Source organism: Ochotona princeps, chromosome 17, assembly GCF_030435755.1.
Source record: "Ochotona princeps isolate mOchPri1 chromosome 17, mOchPri1.hap1, whole genome shotgun sequence".
Lineage (NCBI taxonomy): Eukaryota > Metazoa > Chordata > Mammalia > Lagomorpha > Ochotonidae > Ochotona > Ochotona princeps.
Window position 1 is genome coordinate 18,684,981 of NC_080848.1, and position 27,895 is coordinate 18,712,875.

Sequence of the window (27,895 nt, forward strand, 5' to 3'; positions counted from 1 at the left end):
CCTCCCGTCTCCCCCGGGGTGCGGATGGTACAGCCCATCCCTCTTGGTTCACGGAGCTGGGTCGTGGCCGCCATCTTGGCACTCCGGGTTGAGGGAACCAGCCGAAGCCCGCCTTTGGGTGGGTGGGGGAACCCCTCCCCGCAGTAACCGGCAAGCGCTGCCCTTCCCGTCCCCCGTCCCGCTCCGGGCCGGTGCTCTGAGGCGCGCCGGGGCCGGCCCGGCCGTTCCTGCGTCCGGGGAGGAGGGGCCGGCGGGGCGGGACGGGCGGTACCACTCCGGCGGGGGGGGAGGCCCGAAGACGGCGGGGCGGGGCGCGGTGCGGAGGGCGGGGCGTGGGGCGGACGCAACCACCCAGGCGGGGTGGGGAGGTAACGGGACGGGCGCGACCATGGCGCGGTGAGGCAGCGGGGGTGGGGATCGGTCCGGGGGAGGCCTGGGGCCGCTGGTCTGTGCGCCGTCTCCGCCGCCCCCCCTTCGGCCGCCGCCGCCGCCGCCCCGGGCATGTCGTCCAACTGCACCAGCACCACGGCGGTGGCGGTGGCGCCGCTCAGCGCCAGCAAGACCAAGACCAAGAAGAAGCATTTCGTGTGCCAGAAAGTGAAGCTATTCCGGGCCAGCGAGCCGATCCTCAGCGTCCTGATGTGGGGGGTGAACCACACGGTAACCAGCTCCCCCGCGCGGGCCCCGCCGCCGCAGGCGGCCACCGCTTGCACGCCCACCCCGCCCTTGCACGCCGTCGGGCCCGGAGCACTCCCCGCACGCCACGCGCGGCCTGGTGTCCCCATGGTGTGCGGTCGCCTCCTCCCCTCTCCCTGCAGCCCCTCCAGCTTCCTGTGCTCGTCCCGGGCTGCCCGTGGAGCGCAGCGGGAAGGCCTGTGCGCCGTGGGACCGCGCGCCCGTCCCCTCCCCTCCCCCTGGCTGTCGCATGGGTATTTCCCCTTGTCCCTGGCTGCCCGCTGCCAGCTCTTGTCCAGTTGACAGGGCAAGTGCCATTGACTGCCGGAATATTCTCCCATCCTGGCTCTGGGGTTGGAGGGGCTGCTCACGGCTTCCCACCCTCTGGGCCTCCTCCTCCTGACCAGAATGAGATGTGGCCACCGCGAGCGGAAGCTTCCTTGGGCCACAGATGCTGTGCCAGGGTCTCCCGGGACTGGGGCGGAGGGAGACTGCGGAGGCCTGAGGGTTAGGATTAACGCTGTGGGGAATGATGGATCTTCCGTCTTTGGGGGGCTTCCTTTCAGAGACACTTCTCTCCGACGCGGTTCGGGGGTGTAATGATGCGCCGTGACTATGACCCAGGAGCAGAGCGAGGTGTCAGCATCCTTGGGTGCATGGGAGGTTGTCCAGCGTCCCCTGTCAGGAGTCGGGGTCCCCCTGCAGTGTCTGAGCTGGATGATTATTCTGTGCTGTTTTGGGGGACTCTGTCTTCCTTCAACCAGTGTCTCCTGGCTGCTTGGGAGTACCCAGCCCGGCAGCGGGGCAGGGGAAGGTGTGGAAGCTTGGGGTGAGGAAAACCAAGCTTTCCTCTGGATCGCAGTGTATTGGGCTCCTAGTCTTTGCTGAGAGCTTAGAGTTGCCAGAAGTAAATGGTGACAAAGGGACATGGGGCTGGGCTTTGCTGGAGGAGCCACAGGGGCCCCTGGCTGGAGACCGAGGGCCGAATCGGGTTTCAGGTCTTTCATGGGATGGAGAGGAGCCGGTGTGTCTGGAGAGGGGAGTATGCATCTCTTGGGGCCTGGGGCACCCTGATGTTTTCAGCACCCTCACATGGGGATAGGGAGAAATGAGGGGCTGAGCAGGGCTGGGACCACCGCACAGCCCCTCCTGTCACCCCCCAGGGGAATCATCAGGCAACATTTACAGGGAAACCGGGTCATCAAAATGTGAACTCCGTGGCCGTTTCTGGGAGTCACTCCTTGGTTTTTGTTGCACCTCTGGCTTCTCCCTAGAAAGCAGTCCTCTGTGGAGGGAATTGGGAGAAGCCTGGGAGTCCGACTTGAGGACTCGGGGGGTGCCCTCTTTTTCCCATGAGGAAGCCACCCCGCAGCCCCAGCAGCCGTGTTGTCTGTGCCCAGGGGCTTGGGTGGCAGACCTGGTTCTCCTGGCCTCCTGTTCCTTTTCCTCTCTCCTGGCTTAGTCCCAGGCTGGGTGGGAGCTGTGAGCTCGTCACAGAACGAGTGTGCTCCGGCATGCGTGCCCATGCCTGCCGGCTCCTGGTGGTGTGAACAGTGGCTGCCAGGGCAGGCACTGAGTCTGCTGGATGAGAGCTTCCAATGGAGGCCTTGGTGGCAGGTGCGTGGGCATCGGGACTCCTGCTCTCTCTTGGACAAGGTGACCACCTTGGTTAACTTGGTGCAAGTTTGTGTGAGGGGCCAGCTTGCCACACATTGACATTAATAAGAACCATGGCTGCCCACAAGTGTGAGTGTGCATGGGGGTGGTAGGTGGGGATGGTGGGCGCCCTGAGTGCCACCGTGCTGGACAGGCTGAGCCACCAGCGAGGTCATTTCCCCTGTGTCTGGTTGCTTCATCTGGGCCTGTGGCAGGGTCCAGCAGTTCTGTGCCCCTGACTGGGATCTGCCACCTAGAGGAGAGTGCAGTGTTGGGCAGTTTTCCAGGGACCTGGACCAAGTGGCTCTGGGTGGGTTACTGGCCTTTTTGGAAGCTTCTCTCCTTCACAAGCCTGTGTGTTGCCATGTAGGGATGCAGACACCAACATTCCTTTTGATTTTCTGGTTCCTTACCCATGTAGGTGTGTAGGCCTTTCTGTTAGGTCTTTATCTACAGCCAATGCCAGTGACCCACACATGAGGAGGTTAGCTTAATTCCAAGTCGAAGAAGTGCAGCCATTGCACTGGGTCCTGTCACAGAAGTTCCTCTGCTGGCCAGAGGGACAGCCCAAAGGCTTTGTGGAGGGTCAGAGGAAACAAGAAGAGAAGTTCCAAGACTGCACCTGTCGGGTCAGCTGATAAAGACAGAGAACCAGTGGTGTAGTGTATGAAATACAAGTCCAGTGCAGAGGGGCTGTATTCGGCGGCAAGAAGAGAGCAGTGTGGAGGAGACCCAGGGACTCTGACCTAGCCAATACTCATTGTTCATTTGAAGAACCAGATGTGGGCTCGGTGCCATGGCATAGCAAGTTAATTCTCCACTTGGGGTGCAGGCATCCATGTGAGTGCTGGTTCGAGTCGCAGCTGTTCCGCTTCTCATCCAGCTCCCTGCTAATGGCCTGGAAAAGTGGCAAAGGACTGCTCAGGTGCTTGGGCCCTTGAATCCATGTGGGAGACCTGGAAGAAACTCCTCCTGGCTCCATACCAGCCCAGCACTGGCCGTTGTGGCTATCTGGGGAGTCAACCAGCAGATGTAAGATCTCTCTGTCTCTCCTGTCTCTGTAACTTTGCTTTTCCAGATAGGTAGGTAGATATACAGTAAGAATAAAATATAATAAAAAGACCCAGCTGTGTTTGTAACTTCACTAGGGTGGTCGGAGCAGTGGGGGATCTGGATACATTTTATTCATTTAAAAAACAGAGTAGCACATAGAGGGAGAGACAGAAGGGGAGGAATCTTCTATGCCCTGGGTCACTCCCCAAATGGGCACTCGCCAGGGCAGGGCTAGATCAGAGCCAGGAGCCAGGAGTTTCTTCTGAATCTCCCACATGGGTGCAGGATCCCAAGATTTTGGGTCATCCAGTACTGCTTTCTCGGGTCACAAGCAGGGAGCTGGATGGGAAACGAACTGGTGCCCACGTGAGATGCTGGCAGTGGCAAGGCGAGGAGTTAGCCACTGAGCCTTTGTGTCAGGCCATATAGATGCAATTCTAAGAACATGATTTTTTTTTCTCCTCCTCACCTCCTACTTGTCTTTTTAGTATAGACATCGTAGTGGGTATAAAACCAAAAAACATTGTGATTTTTAAAAAAAGATTTATTTATTTTATTACAAAGTCAGATATACAGAGAGGAGGAGAGACAGAGAGGAAGTTCTTCCGTCCGATGTTTCACTCCCCAAGTGAGCACAATGGCTGGTGCTGCACCGATCCGAAGCCGGGAACCAGGAACCTCTTCTGGGTCTCCCACGCGGGTACAGGGTCCCAAGGCTTTGGGCCATTCTCGACTGCTTTCCCAGGTCACAAGCAGGGAGCTGGATGGGAAGCGGAGCTGCCGGGATTAGAACCGGCGCCCGTATGGGATCCCCGTGCGTTCAAAGCGAGGACCTTAGCCGCTAGGCCACACCGCCAGGCCCAAGACATTGTGATTTTAAAAAATCTATTTATTTGAAAGGCAGAAGAGAAAGAGAAAAAGAAAGAGATCTTGCATCTGCTGATTCCCTCCCCAAATACCCACAATAACATAATGCATAGCAGGCTAGGCTATGGCCTGGGAAAGCAGCAGAGCATGCTCAAGTTCTTGGGCCTCCACACCCATGTGAAGGACTTAAAAGAAGCTCTTGGCCCCTGACTTAGGATCTGCTCACCCCTGGCCATTGTGACCACTAGTGTGGGGAGTGAGTCAACGGGTGGAAGATCCCTCTCTCTGTTTCTTCTTTCTATGACTGCTTTTCAAATAAAAAGTTAAGTCCTCACTTTGCAAGCACTGGAATTCCGTATGGGTGCCATATGGGTGTCTCAGCTGCTCCATTTTCCATTAAGCTCCCTACTTGTGGCCTGGGAGGGCAGTTGAGGAAGGCCCAAAGCCTTGGGACCCAGCATCCGTGTGGGAGACCCAGAAAAAGCTCCTGGCTTCTGGCTTCAAATCAGCCCAGCTCTAGCCACTGCAGCCATTTGTGGATGGAAGAATTTCTCTCTGTATCTCCTTTGCTCTGTAAATGTGGTCTGCTTTTCAAATAAAAATAAATAACATTTTTTTTAAAAAAGGAAAAACAAAGATATACTTTCATTTTTAAAGTAATTATGTTTTTTTATTATTGAGTTATCTTTTTATTATTAAATATATGCTTTATACAGAGTCCTTATCAGATACATAGTTTTCATGTATTGTACCCCATCCACTGAGTTGTGTTTTAGCTTTTTTAATGGTATTTTTTGAAACCCAAACTTTCAATTTTGATTAAGTTTGACATATTTTTCTTTTGTTGTTTTTGACACCATATGTAAGAATGGTTTTCCCAAACCAAGGTCTTAAAAAGTTGTTCCTGTATTTTCCTCTGAGTGTTTTATAGCCTTAGCTTTTTTTTTTTAAGATTTATTCATTTTTATTGGAAGGCAGATATACAGAGAGGAGGAGAGACAGAGAGGAAGATCTTCTGTCAAATGGTTCACTCCCCAAGCTGCCGCAACGGTTGGAGCTGAGCCAGTCCGAAGCCAGGAGCCAGGAGCTTCTTCCAGGTCTCCCACACAGGTGCAGGGTCCCAAAGCTTTGGGCCATCCTTGACTGCTTTCCCAGGCCACAGGCAGGGAACTTGATGGGACGTGGGACCCCCAGGATTAGAACCAGTGCCCATATGGGATCCTGGCGCGTTCAAGGCTAGGGCTTTAACCACTACGCTATTGTGCCAGGCCCTTTCCTTTTAAAGGCTGTGTCTGTCATGATCTTTTATCCATTTGTCCGTGAATTTGGCTTTTGGTGGTGGTGCTATAGGATATCTAGTTTTAGCTCTCATATGTAGGTCAAAATCCATTTTGAGTTCATTGTTTGGTGTGAGGAACAGCTTTATTCTGTTGTTTATTATTGGTTTCAGAAGCCGAGATACAGAAATAGAGACAGAGAGTGACAGAACAAGAGCTGCCACCCGCCACTTCTGCTCCCAGGGTCTCTATAACAGCTGAGGCTGGCCAGGGCCAGCCAGCACCCAGGAGTGTCGTCCAGATCTGCCATGGGAGTGGCAGGAACCCAGGAAATCGGGCCTCACCTGCTGCCTCCCAGGGATACGTCAGCAGGAATTAGGAGCGGGCTGGCGCCTGCACCCGAGCACTCTGTTATGGGACACAGGTGCCCCCCTGGTGCCCCTCCGCCCCGGGCAAAGCAGCCATGCCCCAGCACAGTCTCGGTTCTGCTCATTTCCTCCCCTGCCTCCTCCCTGCGCTGATTCTGTCCACACACCTTCTCTGTTTAATGCAACACCTCTGGAGTTTCCTCTGGTCCTGCTGTTTTAAGTCTTTAATGTAGGGGGGCATCTGGCACACTTAGGAAGCCCAAATCCTGCACTGGAGCACCTGGTGTGAGCTGTGGTCCCTCCTCTGCTGCTGCTTCCTTCTTCTTCCTCCTCTTTCTTCTTCATGACCTATTTACTTATTGGAAAGACAGAATCCAAGGGCCAGGAGAGAGAGAGAAATCTTCCATCCACTGTTCACTCCCCAGATGGCCACAACAACCCAGGGCTAGGCCAGGTGAAGCTAGCAGCATGGAACTCCGTCTGGGTCTCCCCTGTGAGTGGCAGGAGCCCAAGCTCTTGGAGCATCTTCCATGGTGTCCCAGGTGCATTAGCAGGAAGTGGAGCAGCCAGGACTGGAACTGGTGTCCATACAGGCTGCTGGTGTTTCGGATGGCAGGTTAGCTCACCGCACCACAAGGCTGGCCCTGCTCCTCTGCTCCAGCCCAGCTTCCTGCCATTGCACACCTTGGGAGGCAGAGCAGCCCGTGGCCCCACCATCAGATGGCCAGGATCTTAGTTGAGTCTGGACCGGTCATGGCAATTACAGCGTTTGGGGAGCAAACCAGGGATACAGGGTCTCTGTCTCTCTGCCTTTCAAGTAAAGTAGAAAACAATTTTTTCTAAAGATTTATTTATTTTTGTTGGAAAGGCAGATTACAGAGAGAAGGATAGATGAAAAGGTCTTCAATCAGCTGGTTCACTCCTAAGTAACCACAGGGGCCGAAGCCGAGCCAGTCTGACACCAGAAGTCAGGAATGGAACAGCTGGGATTGGAACGGTGCCCATATGGGATCTGGCACATGCAAGGCAAGGACTTTAGCCACAAGCTTCTGCACCTGGCCCATCCTTCCATTTATTGAGTCATTACTGTGTGCCCACTGTTGTGTTAGAGGCATACACATGGATCACTTAAGGTGCTTCCTTTCAAGACCTGACAGCCCATTGGAGAGAGAAAATGCATGAATAAGTAGCTATCCAAGGGAGTGGGAGATCCCAGCATAGGGACACAGAGATTCCCTTGCTGGGGCTTGGATGCTGTGGCAGGAATTAATGGCCTTACCACTTCTCCTCTTCCTCCTCCTTCCCTTTCTCCCCCTCCTCTTCCTTCTCCCCCTCCTCCTCTCCCTCTTCTTCTTCTTCATTATTGTTGCCTTCCTTTGCTCCTTGTCACCCTGTCCTCTGCTGCTGAACTTTGACCGTTCCATGCCCCCCCAGACCTGCACATCCTCCCCATTTCATTTAAAAATGGGCAGTTTATGGTCGAACCCTGATATGCTTCTGCCTGCTCCCACTGCCTGGGAGTGCCTTCCTCTGCCGTGCGGGGAGCTCCCCTCCTGGACCTCAAGTCAGGGTGTCAGCAGCTTGCTTTAGCAGTCAGGCTCTCACCACCCTCCTGAAGAAGTGGTCCGTTCGTCTTGGTGTAACTCAGTTGCAACACTCATCACACGGGAGAGGTTGTTGGTTGTCCATCTGCCCAACTAAACAGAGGCTGTGTCTTTGTTTTAGTATCCTCAGCTTCTGTCACAGTTTGGGCATACAGTACGTTGGCGAGTTCAACAGAGGAACCAGCACAATGGTTCAATAGTCCAATCCTCAGCTTGCAAGCAACAGCATCCTATATGGGCTCTGGCTCAGTCCTGGCTCCTCCCCTTCTGGTGCAGCTCCCTGCTTATGACCTGAGAAAGCAGTGGAAGATGGCCCAAAGCCCTGGGATCCTGCACTCATGCGGTAGGCCAGGAGGCAGCTACTGCTTCCAGACTTTGGATCAACTCAACTCTGACCATTGTGGCAACTGGGGGAATGAACTAGTGGATGGAGGATCTCTCTGTAAATCTGCCTTTCAAAGAAGAATTAAAAAAAAGTTCTGCAAAGCCAAGGCCTGTCAGGAACAGCCTTGCATGCCATGCTGAGGAGTCCCAGCTTTGTCCTGCAGTGGCTGCGGTGCCATGGAAGTTTTTCAGCAGGGAGTAATGGGAGCTTGCAGGTTCTTGTAGCGTCAGATGCTCTCGGCTGCAGCAGGCGAGGCTTAGGAGCCCTGCTTCTACCTATGTGTGACAGTGAGGAGTGACCCTTGATCATACCACCTTCTTCCATCCACCCTCTCCCAGTGCTGGGCTAGGTTTCAGCCAAGAGTCCAGAACTCCAGCCTGGTCTCCCATATGGGTGCCAGGGAGTCTCAAATACTTGGATCATTGTTGTTGCCTTCCCAGTTGCATTGATTAGGAGTCTAGATTGGAAGCAGAGCAGCCTGGACTTGAACTGGTATCCCAACATGAGGTTCCTGCTGTTGGATTGCATAATCGAGAAAACAGATGAGGGCCCGGCGGCGTGGCCTAGTGGCTAAAGTCCTTGACTTGCACGCGACAGGATCCCATATGGGCACTGATTCTAACCCTGGTGGCCCTGCTGCCCATCTAGCTCCCTGCTTATGGCCTGGGAAAGCAGCTAAGGATGGCCCAAAGACTTGGGACTTGTGTGGGAGATCCTGAGGGAACTCCTGGCTCCTGCCTTTGTATTAGCTCAGCTCTGGCCATTGTTGCCACTTGGGGAGTGAATCATCAGATGGACGATCTTCCTCTCTGTCTCTCCTCTCTGTATGTCTAACTTTCCAATAAAAATAAATAAAATGTTAAAACACACACAAACACAGACGAAGTGAGATACCAGAACTGACTTGGTTCCCGTCACTTTGACCCTGGTATGGCAAGCATGCCCAGTACCCTCCAGATAGAGCGTTCTGGAGATATTAGATGGAATTACTCGTCCTGGCCACAGTGAAGGGGCACCCTTACCAAGCAGGTGTTTTTCTCTTTCTTTGTTGTCCTGGTGCCAAGCTCCGGCCACCCCAACTTGACTTAGAACAGACACTGCTGGTTTGGTACATAGCCGGCCATCCCATGGTGTGCTGTTCCTAGCGTTGCAGGGTGTGGCCAGGAAAGGCTGCTCGGCTTCATGGGAGCCTGGAGCCACTTTGTCTCTGTCTCCCCTTGACCTTAGAGCCAGGCTGGGAATGCCAGGGAAGAAAGGGGAACTGACACTGTGGTTGTGGCCATGGCTTCCTTCTCGCCAGCTTCTTTCAGCAGCACCCGTGCTGTGGGGCTGTGGGGCTCTTTCTTTTCTGTCTTTTTTTTTTTAAGACTTATTTATTTATTTTTATTACAAAGTCAGATATACAGAGAGGAGGAGAGAAAGAGAAGAAGATCTTCTGTCCAATTATTCACTCCCCAAGTGAGCCGCAACGGCCGGTGCTGCACTGATCCAAAACCGGGAACCAGGAACCTCTTCTGGGTCTCCCACGCAGGTGCAGGGTCCCAAAGCATTGGGCCGTCCTTGACTGGTTTCCCAGGCCAGAAGCAGGGAGCTGGGTGGGAAGTGGAGCAACCGGGATTAGAACCGGCGCCCATATGTGATCCTGGCGCGTTCAAGGTGAGGACTTTAGCCACTAGGCCACACCGCCGGGCCCGTCTTTTTTTTTTTTTTTGGTTGGGAAGGACATCAGAGAATTGGGTGAATTTTAAAATCAAGTTTCTGGACAAGGCAATAATATATATGCAACAAAGTACATACTTGAAAAAAAGGTTTATTTGAGAGGTCCAGTGCCATGGCCTGGTAAATTGAGCCTCTGGTTGCGATGCCAGCATCCTATGTGGACTCTGGTTCATGTCCCGGCTGTTCTTCTGATACAGTTCCCTGCTTATGGCCTAGGAAAGCAGCAGAGGATGGTCTAAGGGCTTGGGCCCACTCATGCGGCAGATGCAGAAGAAGCTGCTGGCTCTTGCTTTGACTGTCCCAGTTCTGACTGTTTTAGTCATTTAGGGAATGAATCAGTGATGGAAGAAGCAGTGGTCTACTGCGTGAGTGCTGGGTCCCAGGGGTTTGGGCCTTGCTCTGCTGTTTTCCCAGTCCATTAGCAAGGAGCTGAATTGGAAGTGGAATAGCCAGGACTTGAACTGGTGCCCATATGGGATGCTGGTGCTGTAAGCAGAGGATTAGCCTGTTATGCCACCATGTAGGCCCATAAATAGAATAAAACTTTAAAAAGATTTTTTTGAAAGGCAGAGAGGAAAAGAGATCTCTGTATGTTGTTCTCTCCCCAAATCAGATCAAAGCCAGGAGTCTGGAATTCCATCTCGGTCTCCCATGTGGGTGGCAGGGTCCAAGTACCTGAGGCATTGTCTGCTGCCATCCCAGGCACATTAACAGGAAGCTGGATGGGAAGCAGAGTAGCTGGGACTCAAACCTGAACTCTTTTATGGAATCCTGGCTTTGTGAGTGGGATATTTAACCTGCCTGTGCTACATTGTTGGCCCCAAAATTCACACTTTAAAAATAAAAAAAGGTGTGGTGGTGCAATGGTTCAATTGGCTCATCCTCCACCTGCAAGTGATCGGCCCCAGTTTGTGCTTTGGCTACTCCACTTCCCATCCAGCTCCCTGCTTATGGTCTGTGAAAGCAGTGGAGGACAGCCCAAAGCCTTGGGACCCTGCACCCACGTGGGGAGACCTGGAAGAAGTTCCTGGCTCCTGGCTTCAGATTAGCTCACCTCCTAGCTGTTGGGGCCATTAGGAGAATGAACCAGTGAATGGAAGAGATCTGTCTCCTCTCACTGTAAAATCTGCCTGTCAAAATTGATTTTAAAAAGCAAAGTGGCAGAGAGAGAAAGATTCATCCACTGATTCACTCCCCAAATGGCCACTTTGGGCAATTCTGGGCCAGGTTGAAGCGTTACTAGGAGCTTCTTCTAGTCTTCCACATGGGTGGCAGAAGCCCAAACTCTCGAGCTACCGCTGCTGCTTTCCCAGGCTATTTGTAGGGGACTGGATTGCAAGTGGAGCAGCCCCAATCCAGCTGACTGCAACCACCAGCTGATCGGGGCAATGGACTGTGCCGGGCCCCGTACTTGCTAGTACATACAAGAATCTGGTCTGAGAACACCTCACACAAAGTTTCTTTGGAGATCTCCCCAATCGAAATGTTGGACTCGGAACCCTAACCAAGAAAAGGCAGAAGACAGATCAGGTCAATCAACCATCTCAGCTATATGTTGGCAGCGAAATGCTGGGCAAACGGAGACTCTATGATGGACTATGTCAATCAGTGGATTCTTCAGCGACCTCATAGTGCTTGGAGTGGCAAGATTGGCAGCGATTCATAACTGGTGAACTATCAAAACCACTTGAGCAGGAACCTCAGAGCATGTCCTATATCCGGGATCTGAGGTGGGTGGGAAACTGGGTGGGGCTTCTCCCTTAATATCCCTCTTTAAACATGAAGGAAACAATATGGAAATAATAGTCTTACCCACTTTCCTATAGCCCTTGAACCTTTTTACCCTAACTATGTAAAGATTGTCAAAAATTAAAAAAAAAAAAAAAAGGGGGCCCGGCAGCGTGGTCTAGCGGCTAAAGTCCTCGCCTTGAAAGCCCCGGGATCCCATATGGACGCCGGTTCTAATCCCGGCAGCTCCACTTCCCATCCAGCTCCCTGCTTGTGGCCTGGGAAAGCAGGAGAGGACGGCCCAAAGCTTTGGGACCCTGCACCCGTGTGGGAGACCTGGAAGAGGTTCCTGGTCCCAGCATCGGTTTGGCGCGTACCGGCCCGTTGCGGCTCACTTGGGGAGTGAAACATCGGATGGAAGATCTTCCTCTCTGTCTCTCCTCCTCTCTGTATATCCGGCTTTTCAGTAATAATAAAATCTTTAAAAAAAAAAAAAAAAGGAAGTGGAGCAGCCAAGACTCAAAGTGGTGCCCATATAGGGTATTGATATATCTGGCGGTAGCTTTACCTGCCGTACCACGATGCCAGACACAAAAGTGCACAGATTTTAAGTGTATAATTGAGGAATGTGACAAACACCTGCGTAGCCATCAGTGCCAAACAGCAGAGGGAACACTTTGGTCACCCTAGAGTCACACAGCTCATGTCCCATCATACTCTCACCCATCCAGGCAATCTTTTTTCTGACTTACGGCTCTATGGGTACCTGACCCAGTACTTCATAGAGTTGGGATCACACAGGATACCCCTATGTGTGTGTGTGCCGGTCAGTTTTCTCAGCGTTTGAGCTTGCTAACCCTTCACCGTATCCTCCTTCACCTTCTCTAATTTCCCCCATCGCAGTTGCTGCATTAACTTGGATTTCCTCTGTCCTCTGACCTTTCTAAAGTGAGGAGGTTTGGAACATCAAAGGAGTAGCAAATTAAATGCCACTTCCCCCACTTAGGCTTCTGGAGGAGTCCTAATGACTCCAGCCTGTGCCCTTTCTGCCGCACGGGGCCTCCTTGAGATAATAGGATTTGCAAAGAAAGTATGTGGGAGACACGAGACCTGGCCCCCTCCCCCATATCCATTAAGCCAGGTCTAAGATGGCCTCTGGAAATTCAGAATGCATTAGTGGCAGCCCTACTGAGGGTCAGATGTCAGATCCTCCTCCGCTGTGTTGGGGGAGGACATCTGCGGCTAAGGAGAGCACTAATTGACTGCAGAGGGGGCGGGGCCCGCAGGACCTGCCTTCTGACTCTCCACCAATGGGAAGGCAGCTCTGTCCCTGCTGCAGTTCTTGGAAGAGGGGATGGATGACGAGGGGACTGTGTGTTTGGAGCATAGACAACACCAGCTGTTCCCTCCCCTACCTGAGCATTAAGCAGTCTGTGGCATCAGGAACAGAGAGGTCAGAGAGGTGGCCAGATAGCTACCTCTTCTGTTTGTTTTATTTTATTTTGTTTGTCTTTTTGTTTATTCTGTTCGTTTTGAATGTAACCCTTTGCTTGGGAGATTCCTGCAACTCCCTACTGCAAAGCCATCCAGCTCGTCTCCTGCCTTGGGGCTGGTTTCTTGAGTGACCCGCAGCTTGCATTGAAGATGTTCAAAGTCCTTCCCACCCACTTGGGTGCGAGAGGATATTGATTCACTGACCCATCTGTGATTGAGAAATGTTGATGGGGCGCCTGCTCGGGTCAGTTGGGCTGCCAGCTTCCATGGAGCCTCCCAGAATCAGTGAGGTGATGTTCAGTGGGAAAGAATATCACCTCAATATCTTCTTGGCTTTTTGGCCAAGATCAAGTGTAGGATATTGCCTCTCTGAAGTCTAACTGATGTCTAAGCATGAACTTCAGTGTGAGAGGGAGGCTGGGAGGTGGCCAGTAGGTAGATGCCAGGGATGTTTCAGGAATTCCAAGATGGGACCACAGAGTATTGATGATTTGTAGAATCCTGGAAAGCTTCATGGAGGAGGTACCTTTGGAGCCGGACCTTCCCAGGGGAAGAGATTGTCAACAGGTGGCAAGAAGGGCAGAAACAAAGCCAGGGAGGGCATCTGAGGGTGGCTGCTAGCATCTGGTCCCTCCGAGGCGGGGAGGGGACCTGCTAGCGGAGGTTCTCACATTTCCCCCACTTGCTTTGCAGATCAATGAGCTGAGTAATGTCCCTGTCCCTGTCATGCTCATGCCAGATGACTTCAAAGCCTACAGCAAGATCAAAGTGGACAATCATCTCTTCAATAAGTAAGTGGCCACAGGCTGCAGCGGGCTGGGGTGGTCCTGTGCGCAGTCCTTGCCCTTGCCTGGGCCTTCTAAAGCCTCTTGGGGGTGGGGGCAGGGACTGAGCCAGCCTCAGGCAGGGTGTGACTGGAACACGTGGGTCAGAGTGCCTAGGAAGTGCCTGTGGTGTGAACCTCTCCCCCTTAGGTGGTCATCTCACCTCACTCCTGTGTCAGCCAGCTGCACTGTGCGTGTGTGATGGGGCTTTGGGGCAGGCATGCAGAGCCAGCTCAGGTGCAGGGAGCTGCTCAAAGCAGCAGCAGTTGGAGCAGTAGCTTTTTAAAAAAATTACCAGAAAGGCAGATTTACTGAGAGAAGGAGAGCAGATGACTGCTGGCTCGCTCCCCAAGTGACTACAACAGCTGGGGCTGAGCTGAACAGGAGCCAGGAGCTTCTTCCGAGTCTCCCACATGAATGCAGGGTCCCACGGCTTTGGGTCATCCTCTACTGCTTTCCTAGGCCATAAACGGTAACTGGATAGGAAGTGGAGCATCTGAGACATGAACTGGCACCCATATGGGATGCTGACATATAAAGGTGCTTGCTGACCCATGGCGCCAACTCTAAGGCCTCTGTCTCTCCAGCTGCCACCCACAGGAATCTCAGGCTGAGCCTGCACCAAGGACATGGCTTCTTGGAAGAATGAATGTCTCAGGTGCTGTTGAGGATGTTCCCGCCCTGAGCCCTGAGCCCCTGGAAGGCCTTGCCATTTCACTCCCCCCGCCCCAGGTTCAGTGTGGCTGCCACCCCACTGCTGGTGTCAGGGTCTCTGAGCCCTGGTGAGGCACCCCAGCCCGGTCCTCCAGGCCCAAGGCAGAGCACCTCCTCCCTCAGCTCATTCTTGAGGGTTTCCCTTGTCTTCCCAATAGCCATTTAGTGTTTCAGAGGCGACAGGGCTGCTTCCTGGTACTTGGGGTAGATGGCAGGCCAGGCCCCACCCTCCCGAGTAGCCACTCCTCTGCCTTCCAGTCATGTTAGGGGAGAGATGTTTTTGGAAAGGAGTCCTCAGGAAGGTAGCTGTTGTCAAGATCCTGGGGGGAGCCCTCGCTCCAAGGTCCTTTTGCACCCTCCTGGGAACAATGGGACTTGAATCCAGAGAGGTGTGTGCAGAAATGCGCCCTGGCAGCCATGCAGCAGGCCTTGTGAGAAAGTGGGGCTTGGTGTTGTGGCTAACTGGCTGAGGGCCCTCTGAAGGACAGCCCAGCGGAAGCCAAGCCAGGGTATCCCTGCAAGGAGGCCTCTTGGGGCCTCAGAAAAGGGGCATCTTGGTGAGAAAGCTCCTGCCCACCTTGAGTCACGTGCCCTATGGCTATGGGCCATAGCAGCACCAGTACATCAGGGCCTGGCTCCCTCTCATTGCCCTTGTAAGAGTTTGTTTTCCTGGATGGAAGCTGTATTGAAGGACAGCATACACCCAGAGGAGTGCACAAACCACACAGATACCACGGGATTAATTTTCACAATGGGAATGCTAGAGAGCTGAAAGTTCTCAGTACTTTTTTAAAGATTTGTTTTATTTATTTGAAAGAGAGAGAGTTAAGCAGAGAGAGAGAAAAAGAGAGGGAGAGAGGCACAGAGAAAGAGAGAGAAAGGGCTTCCATCTGCTAGTTCATGTGCCAAGTGGCCATAATGAATGGGGCTGGGCCAGGCTGAAGCCGTGAGTTTGGAGCTTCTTCTGGGTCTTCCACATGGATGCAGGGTTCCAAGCATTTGGGCCATCCTCCTGTTTCCCAGGCCATAAGCAGGGAGCCGGATGGGAAGTGGAGCAGCCAGGGCATGAACTGGTGCCTGTAGGGGCTGCTGGCCCCAGCTTTTCAGTGTTCACCTGCTGTGGACACCTGTAGCATTTGCTGAGCACCCAGCCTTCCAGAGCCTCCTCTCCCCTTGGGGGGCGACCTGAGCACCTCCCCGAAGTGCCACCCATTGTGCGGGTTCTGTCAGTCCAGAGGTGGCGCAGGAAGGGTTCTGATGTCAGATCTCAGGTGTGCTGGGGCAGCCTGTGGAGTCACTTCTCTACTTTTCCCCCAGAGAGAACCTGCCAAGCCGCTTTAAGTTCAAAGAGTACTGCCCCATGGTGTTCCGGAATCTCCGGGAGAGGTTTGGTATTGATGATCAGGACTATCAGGTATGTGGGGTGTGGCCAGTTCTGCTGGTCTGGAAGCTGGGGTTGGGGTTGGGGGGTCGGGCTAAGAGCCTCCCAGGCTCAGGCCCCTTCCTGCCCGGGGCAGGCAGCTGGAGAGTGGGGAGAGAGGGCCGGCAGCAGCTGCTTCATTTCAGTCCAACACCCCCAGTCTAGGCTGAAGAAGCTTCTCCTTCATAGTTTGACTTAAAAGAGAGAGACTTGTTGCCAGCAAGAGCTGAGGACTCTTAAAGCAGATCAGACAGATTAGAAAAGGAAGACTTCGAGGGTAGTGTAACTTCCCACCAGGTATGAGCGCCACCTCTCCCCTCTCTCGTGGTGGGCGGTGGGTAATCACGGCAGGCCAACTGCCCTCTTCCAGGCCAATGCTGTATGTCATGGAAATTGTATATGATGGAAGTTGTCACCTGTCAGGAGAAGCAGTTGCATGACTGGGACATTCACGTCTGACTCAGAACCCTCGTCTGTCACATCTCTCCAAGCACTTCTCCCTGGGCCTCCCTCCCGCTGCGGGCTAAACCCTGGGTGGAAGGTGGGTGGTGCAGCCAACTGCCAGTCTCCTGGCTGGAGGAAAAAGGCTGTATAACACAGGGAGGTCTGAGAGGGGTGCCCTGGTCTCTCCCAGCACTGTGATTCCTACACCTCACCTCTGCATGAGCTCCCCACCCTCCCCCCTGGCACCCTGGTGGGTTTGACTGCCCACTGAGGTGGGGCAGGTGAGAGGAGGAGAGCCAGGGGCCTGGTGCCCAGGAAAGTCCCTCTGGCCCCTCTGTAGATCAAGGCCCTAAACTATATGATCCCCCTCAGGGGCCTGGCGCTACCTACAGACCGACTGTTGCTGCACCCCACGCTGCTTGGTGCCTTCCCTTAACCCTTACTTGGGGCTGTCTGAGCACAACCTCCCCAGTCTGCCTTTGCCTCTCTGGGCCTTGTGGGCGTGTGACTGCGAGTGTGACTGGCTGTGACTGGTTGTGACAACAGTTGTGTGTGATTACTGTGACTGTGACTGCTCCAGACTGGAATGAGGGCGGGAGGCACTCAGCTCTGTGACTGCGGAGAGCCAGATCTGCCTGCAGGGCGTCCCACAGTGGGGCGGGGCTGGAAGGGGTGCTCAGCACTGCTGGATCCAAATCTGTTGCTTTCAGGTGGTCCCTTTGCCCCCACCAGGGTCTGGGGAGGAGGCGCAGAGTGAAGTGCAGCAGTGTCCTAGGGAAGACAGGGCTGAGGGCGTGTCCTGGAGCCATTCCCGGGAGCAGATCTTCGCACACAGGTCATCCTTGGGAATGGGACAGCTGATGTCTCCTCAGCATGGCTTCCTCAAGGCCATGGCCATGTCAGCTGGGTGAATACACCCCCTTGGCTGGATCACACTGTCCCCTGCCCTCGCTGTTGAACCTCTGCTGCTCTCAGGTCCTTACAGGAGGGGGCTCAAGGGGGACAGGGACTGAGCCAACACCAATAGCCAAAGCCAGGGCAGGCCGTGTAGGGCAGGTGCAGGTGTCAGGGTCCCACCAGGAAGGGTGCTCCTACATCGGTGTGGATACAGTGGAGAGAGATGACTGTGTACATTTCTTTTTAATTTTTTTAAATATATGTAATTTATTTGTATTTATTTAAGAGACAGGCAGAGAGTTCTTCCATCTACTGGTTCACTCCCTAGATGCCCACGATAGCCGGGGCTGGGCTGGGCTGGGCTGAACTGGCGGCTTCAGTTCAGGTCTTCACATGGGTGGCAGGAACCTAAGTATCAGAGACATAACCTGCCACAGGAAACTGGGATGGAGTAGCCAGGTCTTGAACCTAGGAACTGAAATATGGGGTGCAGATGTCCTGAGCACTGTGTTAAACACTGTACGAAGGGGCTCATGCTGTGGCATAGCAGGAACACCTGCATCCCACGTGTATACCAATTCGATTCCCAGCTGCTCCACTTCTATTTCCCTACTAAAGTGCCTGGGAAAGCACAGAGGAGGGTCCAAGTACTGGCTTCTGGCCCCTGGCTTCGGCTGTAGCCATTTGAGTAGTGAACCAATGAAAGATGAAAGATCTCTGTCTTTCCCTTTCTGTAACTCTTTCAAATAGATAAATAACTCAACATTTAAAAAGCAGGCAAACAAAAAAACCACTGTGCCAGATGCTTCCCCTCATTACTGGTACAGCTTTTTAAAAAGTTTAAGATGTATTTATTTGAAAGGCAGAGAGAGAGAGATATCTTCCATCAGGGGATTCGGGGATTCACTCCTCAAGTAACTGCAGTGGCCAGGGCTGTGCCAGGTTGAAGCCAGAAACCAGGAATCTCCTACATGGGTACAGGGACCCAAGTATTTAAGCCATCTTCCACTGTTTTCCCAGAGGGAACTAGATTGGAAATAGAACAGCTGGGACTCAAACTGGCACCCATATGGAATGCTGGTGTTGCAGGCTGTGGCAGGCTGTGATTTATCCTGTTACGCTGCAATGCTGGCCCTACTACTTATTTATATTTTAATGAAAAAAAATTAGTTCTGGGCCCTGCAGCGTGGCCTAGCAGCTAAGGTCCTCACCTTGAACGCTCCAGGATCCCATATGGGCGCCGGTTCTAATCCCGGCAGCTCCGCTTCCCATCCAGCTCCCTGCTTGTGGCCTGGGAAAGCAGTTGAGGACGGCCCAATGGTTTGGGACCCTGCACCTGTGTGGGAGACCCGGAAGGAAGTTCCTGGCTCCTGGCTTCAGACCAGCGCAGCACCGGCCGTTGTGCTCACTTGGGGAGTGCATCATCGGATGGAAGATGTTCCTCTCTGTCTCTCCTCCTCTCTGTATATCTGACTTTGTAAGAAAAATAAATAAAATCCTTTAAAAAAGATTAGTTCTTTAAAAGGTAGAGCAACAGAGAGAGAGAGAGAGATAGGGAGAGAGCTCTGCTGGTTGATACCCCCACTGGTCACAATAGCAGGGGAACGTGTGAGCCATTCTCTGTCACTGTTTGCGACACATGAGCAGGGAGCGTGGTGGAAGCCAAGCAGCTGGAACATGAAGCAGTGCTCGGACATGGACTAGTGGTGCCACCAGCGGTGACCTGACTTAATGTCACTGCCCCCCCAGTGCTGCTGCTGTTTGATTAAAAAAAATTTTTTTAATATTTATTTATTTTTATAATAAAGCCCTGGGCTGCTTGCCCTTGGGGTCAGCTCCATCTATCTCCTGTGTTCTCTATGAGGACACATAGGGGTAGAGAAGTCAGAGGTCATAGTGCCTGTGAGGGTCAGGGTTAGGATCCAGCTCCACCCAGGCCAGCAGTGCAGAGTTGTAGCTGCTGAGGTTGCTGTGTCAGGTAACAGCAGTCAGGGGATGCTCTCAGGCCTTGGTGCATCACGGTTGGTCCATCACAGTCAACCTGGCGTTGGGGCAGGCGGTGAAACATGACTCCTGACCCCTGGGCAAGATTTAGGGTGTGTTTGGGGGCGCACTGGGCAAAGGCGGGAGGACGTGGTCTGAGCTGGGGTCCTCTAGCCCCACAGGGGAAGGCTCAGAGCCTGGGGTTCCCCTGCCAAACCCAGCTTCTCTGTCTCCACCCTCAGAATTCAGTCACCCGCAGCGCTCCCATCAACAGTGACAGCCAAGGCCGCTGCGGTACACGCTTCCTCACCACTTACGACCGCCGCTTTGTCATCAAGACCGTGTCCAGTGAGGATGTGGCCGAGATGCACAACATCTTAAAGAAATACCACCAGGTATGGTGAGTCCCAGGCCCAGCAGGGTGAGGACAGTCACAGGCTTCCCCGGGATGCATGGGTCCTCTTTTGTGATCACGGAGTCCTCCCGCTCTCCCACAAATCGGGGCCTGCTCCTAGAGACAGGAGGCAATGCCACAGCCTGTCACTGACACTATCCCCAAGGGGCAGCTAGCTGGGGTCCAGGTTGGCACACCCTGGCATCTGCCCCATCCAGTCCAGGAGAGAGCGCTCTGCCAGCACCAGAGGTGGGGTGGGAGGTAGGGGGATGGAGCAGCTCTCCCTACTCACCTGGAACCCATCACGGGGAACACAGGCTGTCCCCAGCCAGCCTCTGTCTTCATTTCAGGGGCATGGAGATGTGGTGAGGGGGATGGGGGATGGGGGATGCAGGTGTGTTACTGTGGCAACATGGGTCAGGGCGTGGGTGAGGGCTTGGGGTATAACCAATTCTGCTCCCACAGTGGAGCTCTCCCATCTCTGCTGGCAGAGGGGGTGCAAGCCCTGGGTCCCCAATGGCCCACGGCAGAGTCCTTATTCAGCCAGGTGGCAGGTGGCAGTCCAGGCACAGCAGCCCAGGGGGCAATCTCTCCCTAGTCCTCTTCTCACTTTGCCCTGCCATACCAGGTGAAGCCACAGGCCCCAGGGAGCCCTTGAGGCTTTCAGCCTGGGCAATACCTCACCCACCCTGGGCCCCTGCCCATCCCTTAGCCTACTGACTTTCCCTGCCTCCCCGTCTAGTTCATAGTGGAGTGTCATGGCAACACGCTGCTGCCCCAGTTCCTGGGCATGTACCGCCTAACTGTGGATGGCGTGGAAACCTACATGGTGGTCACCAGGAACGTGTTCAGCCACCGGCTCACTGTCCACCGCAAGTATGACCTCAAGGTAAAGGACCCTGGGACTGTTCCTCCCTGCCTCTGTGGGCCTGGTTGGATGACCACGGTTGAGCAGCCACATTCCTGCTGGTCAGAGACTTCTTCAAGTCCAGGTCCAGCTGACTGGCGGAAGTAGAAGTGACTGTGGCCCAGAGGTGCTGAGAGTGCATCACGAGGGGTGCTCTTCAGCCCTGTCCGTGCATGGCTGGGCCAAGCTGACACACATGCTCTGGCCTCTGCCCAGCCCTGGGGGACTGACAGCATAGGTGGGCGCTGAGGACACACTGGTGGCTGGAAGCCAGCTGCTCCATGGGTTTTCTTCCTGGCTTCATGCTTTCTGCTGCTCACACCACTGTCGCCTCCTCTGGTGTTCCTTCATTTTCCTGCAGTTCCCTCCACCCCTAGATGTCCCTCCTGCCCTGCCCTTCTGCCCTCCCCTGCCTCCTCCCACCTAACTGCTTCCCACTTGTACTTTAATTTATTGACTTATTTATTTATTCGAAGGGCAGAGTGACAGAGAGAGAACTTCCATCTATTGATTCACTCCCAAATGGCCACAACAGCCAAGGCTGGGCCAGGCTGAAGCCAGGAGCTGGGAGTTCCTGCTTTCCCAGGCGTATTAGCAGGGAGCTAGATGGGAAGTGGAGCAGCCAGGCCTCTAACTGGTGCTTCCGTGGCCTGTAGGCCTGGATTACCCTGCTGCATCACACACTTGCATCTTTTTGCACTTCTGAGCCTGCCTCGGGTGCTTGCTTCCTCCTAGAAGTGGGTGCTGGTCGCTGCCTACCATGTGCTCAGCATCCTGTTGGCTGGCACCTTTCAGCACCAGGGCAGTGAATGCATCACCAGGGATGTTCCCTGGGGCTGAGACTGAGCCTCCGGTGCAGCCCTGCTGCCCAGCCCCTGCCACTTTGTTTCCTATGGGCAAAACCTAGTAGGTGGGCCAGGGCAGCAGGAGCACAGGGTGCTGGCTCCTGGACTCTTGGATACTAGCTGGCCTGCTTCAGTTCTGAGCTGGGGCTTGCTGCGTGGGCATATGTTTGGTCAGACTTGCAGATGACCCTGTCTCTTTCAGGGTTCCACCGTTGCCAGAGAAGCCAGCGACAAGGAGAAGGTATGCTGGAGGCTGGAGTGAACATGTTGGGAAGGTCGCCTGAAATCAGATGCACCTGCTACCAGCCGTCCTGTCCCTCCCTCCTCCCCCAGTCCAGCTCCCTACCATGAGACACCCAGTGGCGCAAGTGCCTACTTGCCCCCGCCTTAGGCCTGGTTTTCAGTCATTCATGTCCCCACTGGTGCTGCAGGGTCCTGTGCAAGTGTGGGGACTCCAGTCTGAACCTGTTAGAGGCCTAGCAGGAAAGGCACCTCTTGGTCAGTGCTCCTTCTGTAGGCACCATGTGTTTGCCTGCCCTGCATGTCCCACCCACGCCTTCCCGCACGGACATCGCTCGCCTTCTTCCCATGTGCTTTCCATGCCCTCTCCCCAACCCCACCTCCACCCCTGACACTGCTGTTGCTCCCCTAGGCCAAGGACTTGCCCACGTTTAAAGACAATGACTTCCTCAATGAGGGCCAGAAGCTGCATGTGGGAGAGGAGAGCAGAAAGAACTTCCTGGAGAAGCTGAAGCGTGACGTGGAGGTACCTGTCCTGGTGCCTGAAATGGAACTCAGAGCACCTGCACTCTGGGAGTGCAGGCCAGAGGGGGCGTGCTCCAGGGAGCAGGCATTTCCATTAGGGCCTTCGTGCTTCCCACCCAGTTGTCCAGGGATCCCACCTGGCACCTCCCAACTTTCTTCCCAGCACTGCTCCTGGTGTGGAAGAGCCATCTGCCTGTCTCTCAGAGTGGCCCAAAGAACCCCAGCTAAGGGGATGCCTACTTAGCCCATATCTGGAGGCAGCTGTGGGGATTTGGGTGGGGGCACTGCTGCCCAGTGACCCTGTGCTGTCCAGGCAGCCCCACCCTTCTCTTTTAATAAGCCAGGAGCCTGTTTGCTCATTAAAACCAGACTCCACAGACTATTAAAAACAACTATTTTAAAAACTACTGGGTCAGCACTGTGCTGTGGTACAACAAGCTAATCATTCACCATGTGGCACCAGCATCCCATGTGGGTGCTGATTCATGTCCCTGCTGCTCTGCTTCTGATCTAGCTTTCTGCTTGTGGCCTAGGGAAGCAGTGGAGGATGGCCTGAGTGCTTGGGATCCTGCACCCACGTGCAGGACTCGAATGAAGCGCCTAATCCTGGCTTCTGATCAGCTCTGATCATTATGGCCATTTGGGAAGTGAACTAGCAGATGGAAGATCTTTGTCTTTCCTCTCTGTAAATCTTTGAAATAAAAATAAATAAATCTTAAAAAAAAACTATTATAAAATACATGCTGATATAGCTTTTTAGGTGGTTATAGTTCAAGGGAATTAGGTGCATTTACATCGTGTGTGTATTTAAGATTTATTTATTTATTTATTTATTAAGATTTACTTGTTTTTAATGGAAAGTCGGATATACAGAGAAGAGGAGAGACGGAGAGGAAAATCTTCCATCTGATGATTCACTCCCCAAGTGGCCGCTATGGCCAGAGCTGAGCTGATCTGAAGCCAGGAGCCCAGAGCCTCTTCCAGGTCTTCCTTGTAGGTGTAGGGTCCCAAGGCTTTGGGCCGTCCTCAACTGCTTTCCCAGGCCACCAGCATGGAGCTGAATGGAAAATGGGGCTGCCTGGATTAGAACCGGTGCCCAAATGGGATCCCGGTGCATGCAGGCGAGGACTTTAGCCGCTAAGCTACCGTGCTGGGCCCAAGATTTATTTTTTTATTTGAAAGACAGTGAGAGTGACAGAGAGATCTCTTATCTACTACTGATTTAATCCCAAATGGGCACAACGACCTGAACCCAAGAGCCAGGTGTGGGGTCACAAGTCCTTTGCCGTTCTCCCACTGCTTTCTCAGGCCATCAGCAGGGGGCTAGATTGGAAGTGGAGCAGTTGTGACTTGAACCCTCAGCCGCTATGGCATGCTGGCACATCAGGGAGAGGCTTTTATCTGCTGTGCTACAGTGCCAGCTCCACACATCCCTACTTCCTTTCCTTCAGCCCTCCATGGCCTCTCTCAGCCCCAAAACACCCTAGGCCGTGGCCTTTCGCAGTGCTCATACTACCTTCACTCCAATGCCTTTGCCCAAGTGACTGCCCTCCTCCTTTGGCTCCGTGCCCTGCCATTGGTTCCCAAAGCCATCTCACCCCACTGTATTTCAGAGGGGTTTCCAGGCGTGAGTTCCAGATGTGCCGGGATGCCCCCTATAGCGTCTCCCCCTCCCGTCTCCCTGTTCTTTGCTCCCGTTCAGTTCCTGGCACAGCTGAAGATCATGGACTACAGCCTACTGGTGGGCATCCACGATGTGGACCGGGCGGAGCAGGAGGAGATGGAGGTGGAGGAGCGGGCAGAGGATGAGGAGTGTGAAAACGATGGGGTGGGTGGTGCCCTGCTCTGCTCCTATGGCACCCCGCCCGACAGCCCTGGCAACCTTCTCAGCACACCCCGCTTCTTTGGCCCCGGCGAGTTCGACCCCTCTGTGGATGTCTACGCCATGAAAAGCCATGAAAGTGAGTGGAGCCCACTCGTCCACTTCCTCTATGTAGGAAGCCCTGCCCCTTGCTCACACCCACTCGGAATCCTCTTCGGACACCCCACCAGTAACTGGGGCCCTGGGGTTCCTCCTCTGTCAAGCCTCCCTTCACCCCAGCGCCCGACCTAGCTGCCACATGCCCCATTGTGGCCTGTGCATGTCCCATATGACATCCTGGATGTGCTGCCATGTAACCTCTCAGGGGAATGGGGGAAGTGGTGGGGGACTGTTTCTGGGCTGTGGGAGCTTTCTGACCTCTGCCCCACATACTGCTTCCTGCCTTCAGGTGCCCCCAAGAAGGAGGTCTATTTCATGGCCATCATTGACATCCTCACGCCCTACGATGCCAAGAAGAAAGCTGCACATGCCGCCAAGACGGTGAAGCATGGGGTGAGTGTTCCCTTCTGGGCGGCCCGGCCCCAGCCCCAGCCCACCAGCTCTCAGCCTTGCCCCAGCCCTAGCCCTGGCCCCAGCCTCCCAGCTCCCAGCCTTTCCCCTGGGGCTGGGCTGCTGCAAAAGCCCCCCACCCTGGCCGGAAGACCTGAGTGCTGGGCATCCTGTGTGTTACAGGCGGGGGCCGAGATCTCGACCGTGAACCCTGAGCAATACTCCAAGCGCTTCAATGAGTTCATGTCCAACATCCTGACATAGTCATTTTCTACCCTCAGCCAGAGCCGGAGGAGAGCTGGATGTGGGATCGGGAGAGGGAGAGGGAGGACCTGGGCCAGGTGGGAGGGTGGGGAGCAGGGCCTGGGAGGTGGGGAGTTGGGAGGCCTTCCGCCATGAGACTGCAGCCTGTGACACTGCTGATGGCCTGGCTGGGGCAAACAGGACATGCTGGGTATGTACTTTGCTCCCAGAAGACCCTGCCTTCTGCTTACCCTGATTGGCAACCCTCAACCATTTGACCCAAGTGAAAAGGGGGTTCCTTTTTGGTACCTGGTAGGCTTTTATGGTACCTGGGGGCCCGCGGCAGGACGTGGTGGGTTCCTTGAGATTCTGTTTCCAGAACGTTGCTCCTGGGTTGCTTTCTATAATGACGTGTATGTGATCACCCTGCCACCCCCACCCGTGCCCAGCTCCTGGCTCCCGTCCGTCAAGGGAGCCTCTGGGTGAACCAGCCTAGAGGTGCCTGGAGAGTAGAAGCTGAGGGAAGAGGGGAGGTCTGGCTGTGCCTGCAGTGAGCTCTGGGCTGGACCGGCGCCTCGGCTGCTCCTCGATCTCGGGCTGCAGTGAAATGTCACGTGCCCCCACATTGCGTCCTCCAGTGCTGACTTCCCACAGGAATGCTCTGGCTCAGCCCTGCCCCCTGTGGATCAGGATCAGAGACCTCAAGGGCATAGGCTTCCTCCTCAGGGGATGATTGGAGGCGCGGGGAGTGGGGCATCGTGGGCCACGGACAGCTGGTTTTCTGAGAACCCTGTGGCCAGTGCCTAAGCCCAGGCCATCCCAGCCCCTGGAGTTCAGAGTCTCTCTCCGTCTTGCCTGTCTCCGCTGGGTCGGCCACAAGCAGCCAGAAAGCACCTTGGATGGACCAGGACCCTCACGTCTGCGGTTACTCCCCTCTGCGGAAGCGACAAAAGGAATGTGTGTCTGCCCAACATTGACTTCCTCCACCTCCTCCTCCCAGGCTAAGCTGGTGATTGAGATGGATCCCCAGGCACAGGCAGTGCTCCCTTCCAGATCCATCCTTCAGCCCCAGGACTGCCTCCCTGTGCCTGGGGTTTGTCACCTGAACACAGTGTCCCTGAGGATATGACCCAGGACAGCCACCGTGGAAGCTTGCCACATGACCCTCCCGAGACTGAACAGCTCTGTGGTTCTGAGACCTGCATGGAGGAGGTGGCAGCCTGCATCCTGCAAAAGTTGGCCTGTCCCTGCCAGCACCTGCCACCCGGGCCCTTGACTCTGTGCCCTCAGGCGGGGTGTGGGGCAGCCAGGAGAGGACGCTGCCCTGGTGCTCTGCGAGGAGGGAGGCGCATCCCCATGTCCTCCCCACAGCCAGGAACAGGGGCTGAGAAAGAGAGGGTGCGCCCTGTAGATAACCCTGAAGCTGTGAAGGTGTGTGGCACGTTCAAAGGAACAGAGTGGCTTCCCAGTGGCTCAGCTGGGGAGTGGGAACAGCACGGGAAGCCCAGCATACCGGGGCAGCCTCCATGGGCCTGCAGGGGGAGGAGGCAGATGGGGATGAAGACACTGCCGTGGCCCCGGAAGGGCTGTCGGCTGCAACAAGGCAGCTGTCGGCAGGCATGTGGCGTGCAGGGAGAATGTGGAACCTTGGCTCTTCAGGAGAGGCAATCTGAGCAAGAACAGGGATTGTGTGGGAGTAATGTTGGGACTTGATTTCCCCACCTCATGATCAGGAGTAGAAACAGACATGCTTCCAGTCAGGCCTGTGTCTCCATGTCTCCTCGACTCCTCTGCCTTCCAGCCGCCGGTTCTGGTCCCGTCGCCATACCCTGTGTGTGACAGGTGCACCTCGCTTGTGCAGTTACCCCCAGGTAACTGACTCCTTGAACCGTGAGGTTGTTTGCTGTTGTTGTTTGGTATATTGTTTACATTTGGAGGGTAGCATTCTGGTCCAAATGCTCTTTCTGGTTGACAGTGTTGTTGATAATGTTGGAGCTGTGGCTTGGTGGATTTTCTATTTCTTTTTTTTTAAAGGTCATTCTCTGTGCGATTTTCAAAACGTTGGTCCAGCCCGGTGATTTCCTTTGGCATTCACGTTTAAAAGCGACTTACCTTGCCCCATTCGAGTTTCCTCTTTCTCTGATGTGATGCTGTTCCACTTGGCTTGCAGTCTCAATGCGAGGGCAGCAAAGCAACACCCTTACCCCAAGCTCTGTCCTCTACCCCCGGCCCCACCGCTGGGACCCGTGTCAAAGAGCGGGCGGCCATAGAGGTGTCCCAGGATCCTTCTGAGTCTCCCAGGAACCAAGGTGTAAGAATAAATGAATGGAAAAAAAAAATACAGCAACAGCAGAAATAAGTGGATGGCAAGAAGAGGCCTGGATGGGGGGAAAGGGCAGGATCTTCTCCGTCTTGCCACTTCTGGGGTGGCATCCAGGCACAACTTCCTCTGTCCCCAGCCACCAGCCCTTGTTCCTGTTAAATAACCACTGGGTCTCCAGGTCCCCTCACAAGCTCCTCCCTCCCACCCCCTGCTCGTGGGCCGCGGTGGAAGCAGTGCCCGTTCTCTCCGTATCTAGCTCAGGGGTTACTGGTCTGTGGCAGGTGCCTGCGTCAGTGGCACTCCCCAGAGTCCTGCCACAGGCAGCTCTTCCTCCCACTGCCTCGTCCTCCTTCACCTTCTTCCCTGGCCTCCAGCAGGTCCCCTGGGTGCACAGGAGCCAAAGCAAGCTCCTTCCCTCTCTAGCCTGCCGGGGCCCAGACTTGGGGAGGTGGACCAAGGACCAGGCTTCCCTCATCTACTCCCACCCTCAGCTGTTCTTGGCACCAGTTCGGGCCCCCTCAGGCATCTGAACCCTTCAGGGGTCAGGACCCTGGGCAGTAATGTGGGGAGGGAGTACTCAAAGGGAAAACACAGGCGGGCAGCTGCCCCCAACTCTACTGGCCACCTGCAGAGGGCAGTACCAGCCCCTCGGGCCTCTTAGCAAGAGCCCTCCAGTCCCCAGGGGAAGAAGAGGAGGCCAGTCGGAGCGCTGCAGCCACCACCCCACCCTGTGTGCGACTTCATTCCCCCTGCAGTTTCCATTTTTTAAATAGGAATTTTTGACTTCCCCCCACCCTGTGCTTGTCTAATGTCTGCTCTAAACAGTTTGAGACTCTTGTTACTGTTTTAAAATGCATGCATGTTGAGATGAATCTTCAACAAGAAGAAAAAAATAAAACAAATGGCTTTGTGTACATGGTCACGTGAGTCCTTTGGAAA

The 27,895-nt window shown here is 54.4% G+C and overlaps 1 protein-coding gene across 2 annotated transcripts; it reads left to right on the plus strand.

The window, feature by feature from the left end:
• Positions 1 to 27,891, plus strand: PIP4K2B (phosphatidylinositol-5-phosphate 4-kinase type 2 beta). 2 transcript variants are annotated; one of them, XM_058676037.1, is made up of 10 exons: positions 1 to 118; positions 13,520 to 13,617; positions 15,682 to 15,778; positions 19,351 to 19,503; positions 20,245 to 20,391; positions 21,457 to 21,495; positions 21,907 to 22,020; positions 23,722 to 23,980; positions 24,290 to 24,393; positions 24,574 to 27,891. In XM_058676037.1, exons 2-10 carry the CDS (start codon positions 13,553 to 13,555, stop codon positions 24,652 to 24,654), a joined length of 1,059 nt encoding a protein of 352 aa, XP_058532020.1. In that variant the 5' UTR covers positions 1 to 118; positions 13,520 to 13,552; the 3' UTR covers positions 24,655 to 27,891. The 2 variants fall into 2 exon arrangements, with proteins under 2 accessions (XP_058532020.1, XP_004591183.1); XM_004591126.2 differs by lacking the exon at positions 1 to 118 and adding an exon at positions 329 to 660.
• Positions 27,892 to 27,895: the final 4 nt, after the last annotated feature.